General features: G+C 43.2%; 1 protein-coding gene across 5 annotated transcripts in view; it reads left to right on the top strand.

Annotated features, from left to right (window-relative positions):
* Positions 1-5924, top strand: part of LOC311060482 (cGMP-dependent protein kinase 1-like) — a gene marked incomplete at its 5' end in the record, with an annotated part of 177551 nt that extends 171627 nt beyond the window's left edge. For all 5 annotated transcript variants that reach the window (XM_084078665.1, XM_084078664.1, XM_084078666.1 and 2 more), the window contains 3 exons: positions 125-187; positions 400-466; positions 686-5924. In XM_084078665.1, the coding sequence (XP_083934791.1) occupies positions 125-187; positions 400-466; positions 686-784 (229 nt within the window). In that variant the 3' untranslated portion in view covers positions 785-5924. The remainder of the gene's footprint in view (positions 1-124; positions 188-399; positions 467-685) is intronic.
* Positions 5925-6171: the final 247 nt, after the last annotated feature.

Below are 6171 nucleotides of genomic sequence, written 5' to 3'. Positions count from 1 at the left end.
GGGTCGAAACATTCAGAAAATACTTCAAAATATACAAAAATCATGACTAAAAAGTGATACGTTGTATCATGTTAAATGTCTATTTTAAAAATGTTGTTATTGTGCTGCGTGTCTGTCCCCTCAGAGACAACCCTTCAGAGAGACTGGGGAACCTGAAGAACGGAGTGAAGGACATCCAGAAACACAAGTCAGTCCACACAGCTTCTCAATAACAGCTCATAACCTTTCATTATCACTCTTTTATTTCTGTATTCTCACTTGGTTTTTTTTTCGTTTTGGTTTGATTTGTCTCTTTTGGACGGTGATCCAATACATGTATTACTTTTAATTTTCTTAGCAATTTGATTAGTTTCTTAGTGGGTCAATAAAACATTCTCTCTCTCTCTCTCTCTCTCTCAGGTGGTTTGAAGTGTTTAACTGGGATGGTTTAAGGAAAGGAACGCTAACCCCTCCCATCATACCTGATGTAAGACAGCACATAAAATAACAGTGGAATTATTCAAGTCTGTACTTTAAAATTAAAAACTTTTTTTAATGAAAGATTAACATGATATTTATTATTTCTCATCTGCTATCATTATTATTATTGCCATTTTATCTCAGCATTAGCCATACTATTAATACCGCCCGCACTATTTCTAGTATGGGTGTTCTAATCATCGTCATCTGTATCATCTTGTCCCAGGTGTCCTCTCCTACGGACACCAGTAACTTTGACAACTTCCCCGAGGACGCAGAGGAGCCGCCCCCAGACGACACCTCAGGGTGGGACAACGATTTTTAGAGTCCCCACCCCACCCCCCTCCAGCTCTCTCTCTCTCTCTCTCTCTCTCTCTCTCTCTCTCTCTCTCTCTCTCTCACACGTTCTCCCTTTTTTACCTGGTGGGACAGTCCTAAAAGTGACACACACACAACAAAAAAACTCCTTCCTCTGTTGACGGGAAGCTTTGACCCCAAAGTGTCCTAGGGCAGACTGAGTCAGTGCATTGTTTTTATTTTATTTTTATATTATATTATATTATTTTATTTCATGTTTTTTGCTACGACTGGTACCAGCCAGTGATACCAGCAGGAATGGAGACCGGCATGCACGTGCACACATAGACATCAAAGGGGGCTTGAGCCCCTGCCCTTTTGTCTGTCGGTAAAAAGTGCCCTTGTCTCCTCTGACTGTAAACTGTAGAAACCCCTGCGCGCACCTGCAGTAAAGCTTACTTAATTGAGCCCCGTGCCGTGCAGTGCTCGCGCAGAATTATAGTTGATTTACAAGCTCACAACGCGTCGCAACGCCAGGCATTGTGAGCTTGTGGATCGGCTATTTTTTGGGTGCGCGATACCGCCCGGCAAACGAAGTATATTATACACAATCGAAACCTAACTGAGGGCACAACTGAACGCAGTGAATGCACGCAGAACACAGACCAATTGTTTGAGACAGATTAGGTATGTATGGACCAAAAAAAATATATATATAGCTGTTAATTTGAAATTACTTGTCAAGCAGGAGCCTATATATATATCTCTCTCTCCCTCTCTCTCTCTCTCTGTGTCAGCAGCAGTGGTGGGAAAAGTAGGCTACTCAATTTCTTTACTTAAGTAAAAGTACTCATTATACAGAAGAATAAGTGGCGTCGTTAGGCGGGGGCTTCGGTGGCTATTAGCCACCAATGTTTTATCCAAAGCCACCAATAAAAAAATTATAAAAAAAAATATATATATTTTTTTTATTATATATCTATAACCTAACCCTAAAACCGAAATAAAGTAACAAAAAACGGGTAAAAAAGTACCCGAATCCGACGAATATCCGCAAAATTTCGCGCGCGCTTCGCGCGCGCAGGGGGGACACATGTGCCCTTTTGAAATTCCAGCCCCTGCCTCTCCAAATCTCTCTGCACGTCTCTGGAGACCGGAATACTCTAGTGCTTTGTTCCGTCATCGTGTTTGTTTACTCTGCATGATGTCAACCGAGCGAGACGTCACACTGAAGTCCCCTCCGACACCCACAGGCACTCCTGAGTTCACAGCACTTATCACAGTTAGCCATGTTTACCCATCAGCCCCCGGGACATCAGAGGAACGCGTGCTATATGGGGGTCTCTGTCAGGGGGCATAGAAACCTTATCTGTTGCAGCCAATATAGCCTAATACCCCCAGTACTCAAAACTTCAGACAGAGGAATCAATGGGGTTCGGCTTTATGGATTCAGAACGCTTCACGCTCAAGTTAGCGTCATTTCGAAGCGACTGCAGTTAGTTACAGTATGACTGGATCGCTGGACCACTCCGGAGCCCGGATTGGTTGTCGCGTGGAGAGGAGGGAGAATTCATACGTTAACGTCACGCATTCCGGCGAAGACACGAAGGGGATACACTTATCGATGTGTCCCTCACTGATCCTCACCCCCCCCCCAAGCTGCTTGGGGGAGCCTCCTCTCTCCTCGCTCTCTCGGCTCCTCCTAAAAAAAAAAAGCAGAAGAACACTTCTGGGACGCGAACCATTTCCCGGGTCGCGCTGGAGGACGGAGTGCAGAGGAGGCGAGGAGGAGGCAGAGATGCAGTATTGGGATTTTGGCCAGTGCAGTGGTTCTCAAACACTTTCACGTCAAGGAACCCCAAATCGATATGTATTTGGCCCACGGAACACCCTAAAGGAACCTAGAAAGTCCATGGACCCCACTTTGAGAACCACTGGTCTGGTTGTCTTGTCTAGTCTAGTCTGGTCTAGTTGATCCTGAACACATTTTGCTGGGGACCCCCTTGAACCCCTCCTCAAGGACCCCTGGGGGACCCCCGTTTGAGAACCACTGGGCCAGGAATCACTGCCGTTATCGTCAACAACAATGCTTTATTATGTTTTTTAAACGTTCCCTTTTCTTTCGATTATTCTTCATATTGTAAATAATGTGTTCTCGTGCATATTATTGCTGTTGCTATATTGATGTTTGTACATTGTACATACTTGCCTTTACTTTCTACACACATGTCGACGCAGACATAAACACACACAGGTGTGTTCACTGAAATGACATAATTTACCATAATTGTCGCGGTCGGGTGGAAACCTTTTTCCTTTTTTATTACTATTTAAAGAAACTACTATAAAATAGTGAAAATAGACGATCTACAAGCTCTTTTGGTTACATTTGTACAGTAAAAAAAAGATGATATTAAGATGTAAATATCATATATTCATGATTGTAGATCGGCTTATCACAACTTTTGCCCGACAGCAACGATATATCTCATCCCTCCATTCTTTATCATGTCTCATTGTAAAGCTGCAGAGCTTTTCAGGGCCGCTGTTTGCCAAAGTGAATTTGGAAAGTTTTGTGTTTTGGGGGTATTTTTAGAGCTTGTTTAAAGCTCAAACAAGACAACATTTCCTCTTGTTTTTGTATGTTTATTTGTTTGTTTGCTTGAGGGATATTTTATCCCTTCCATGTGCCAAGTTGGTCAAATCTACACCAACTGTTGCTGTGGATAAGAGCATAATCACAGCACAGTGCTGTTCTCCTTACTGGCCACAAGAGGGCAGAGTGTTGCTGTATTCACACTGTGTACAGAATGAAATTCAAACAATTCAGTGATAGAACAAATTATAAACTTGAGACACACACACACACACACACACACACACACACACACACACACACACACACACACAGTAGTGTGTGTGTTGGAGTAACTGTAATGTTTCGTACCTCTTAACAGGATGGTGATCTGACCCTCTCCTGACTGTACGCATACAGGAGGAGAGAGAATAATGTCATTATATTTCAAAAATAATACTTAAGTGCAATTACAATACATATTTTAGAGAGAAACTAACTAATTTTATATTATTATGTTATTATTTTTATTATGACCAAAACTCTATTTAAATGGAGAGATGAGATGGCAGAGCCTGGCCTGTTAGCCGAAAGGTCACAGATTCGAACCCCGCAACAGCCAGCAAGTGCACCAACAGCCATGTGTCCAACAGAGCAGTGGTTCTCAACCTGTGGGCTGGGGCCCACCGGTGGGCCGTGAGGATATTGCAAGTGGGCCCCAAAATAACTGGCAAAACGCTACTTTTTTTCAAAGATATTTTTGAGGGCTTGTTCGACCTATTTGGATAGTACAGTTGAGATAGACAGGAAACAGGAGAGAGAGACGGGGAGTGACACGCAGTAAAGGTCGTAAGGCTCGGGAATCGAACCTGTGACTCACAGTCGGGCTGCATTGGAGCCTATGTATGTGGCATGTGCCTTAACCACTAGGCCCTTAATCATGACCTTAATATTTTTTAATATGAAATTGTTTCTTTAAAACCTTGAAAAGTGAGTTTTTATTGTGATACCGCTAAAAATGAATATTTTTATTATATGAAAGTATATTACATTTGTTCCATTAATCCAAGCCGATCAATCAATTGATCATAACAAGGTCTGAAAATGCACACGGCCCACCCATCTGACCATGTTATGTTATGTGGTCAGATGGGTGGGCCCAAAGTGTGCCCTGATCCAGAAAAGGTTGAGAACCACTGCGATGGAGGTGCCGTCGAGCAAGGCACCTGTATCAGACAGCCCTGTCCTTCACTGGAAACCTCTGGAAACACAGGCAGTTAGGTTGTCGGTTCCAGGCAATACACAGTATCATCCTTAGTGTTCATTTAACTCAGAGAGTGTACAAAGGTAACCAAATGGTCCATTTGGTAACATTTGTACAGAAAGAAAACACAGAGGATTTGACTGTGTAAAAAATGTATATATATATGTAAGAATTGTTATTTTGTGGTAAAACATTGTTTTGATGAAGTGAGAGTCACTGGTTCATTTGAATATATTGCAGATATTGTTTATGTTACTGACATGTTTTTTGATGTTTGAATGGTTAACTTTTATGTTGCTGATGTTATATTATTATTATTATTATTATTATTGTTGTTGTCGTTTTTATTGTCATTGCCCGCCAATACAGCGGCAGCCACAATGGGGTAGCTTTCGCCTGCAGCCTTCCTGCGTTTAGCGCTGTAGACTTTTCCAAATAATTCCTTTTGGGGGAGGAACGATCATGGGAGGCAGTGTTTTGCAGGACCTAGCGGGAAGTATAGTGGGACATGCACCCATGTGGCTGTACACGCCCCCCTCCCCTCTTCACTGCACGGTCATTTTGGCAACGACGCTAAAAGTGCCTTAGAAACGGCGCTGTCCCTTATTGTCACAGAAGCCTGGGATCAACTCTCCCCTAAAGCTGTCTTTGCGTTAAGATCAGTGGGTTGAATGCGAAACCTTTGGAATAAAGCCATGTTTTATTCCACTGGCAATGTTGTGATATGCGTGGATGATTTCCGTTTCTCTACTAAATCATCTCTGAGTTAATCTTTCCTCTCTTCTCTTCCTATGGAAGAAAAGATTAGTCCCAAACTCAGTCTCGCTTTTGCTCCCCAAAATAATATCTTGTCCTTTCCTGAGTGGGGTATTGAGGCTGCCTGGGAAACAGAAAGGTCTCCGGTTCGATTCCCACTTCCCAACCGGGCCGCCCCCCCCCCCCTTACGCTCAGTCGGATCACTTGAGCAGCAATCAGCTGGATGAAGATCTGCAGTATAAGTTCACAACGCGCTCCATCAAATCAGGCTTTTAATGTGAAGACATGGGAGGAGGGGAGCGACCCCAGGCTCATGTATATTCTGTGTGTGTGTGTGTGTGTGTGTGTGTGTGTGTGTGTGTGTGTGTGTGTGTGTGTGTGAGTGAGAGAGTGCATGTGTGTCTGTGTATGTATGTATGTGTGCGTGCGTGTGTGCGCGTGTGTGTGTGTGTGGTACTGATGCTGCATGCCAAGGTGACACAGGACTTCGACCTGTAGTCCTTCTGTTGTTCTGCTGCTTTTCTATGGTCCAGCCGTTTCTATCGAAATACCTTCTTTTGTTTCTTACAATAAAGCCTCTAAATTTCAACCTGAACTTTTATTATTGACCCCACACTCGATGGTTATTCTGACAATGACTCGACATGACCTCATGTTCTGACAAACTCTCTATAGACCAGGGGTCTTCAACGCTTTTCAGGCCAAGGACCCCTTTGCTGAGACAGAGATGAAGCAGCCCCCCCCGCCCATTACATATTTCATACAATTCTGCTGCAGATTAAACTTTTTCATAGATTTCATAGATAGCTTCATTGCTGT

The sequence above is a fragment of the Gymnoscopelus microlampas genome (assembly GCF_963454915.1).
Source record: "Gymnoscopelus microlampas genome assembly, chromosome: 14".
NCBI lineage: Eukaryota > Metazoa > Chordata > Actinopteri > Myctophiformes > Myctophidae > Gymnoscopelus > Gymnoscopelus microlampas.
Note: the sequence above shows the minus strand (reverse complement) of the source record. Positions and strands in the feature narration are given on the sequence as shown.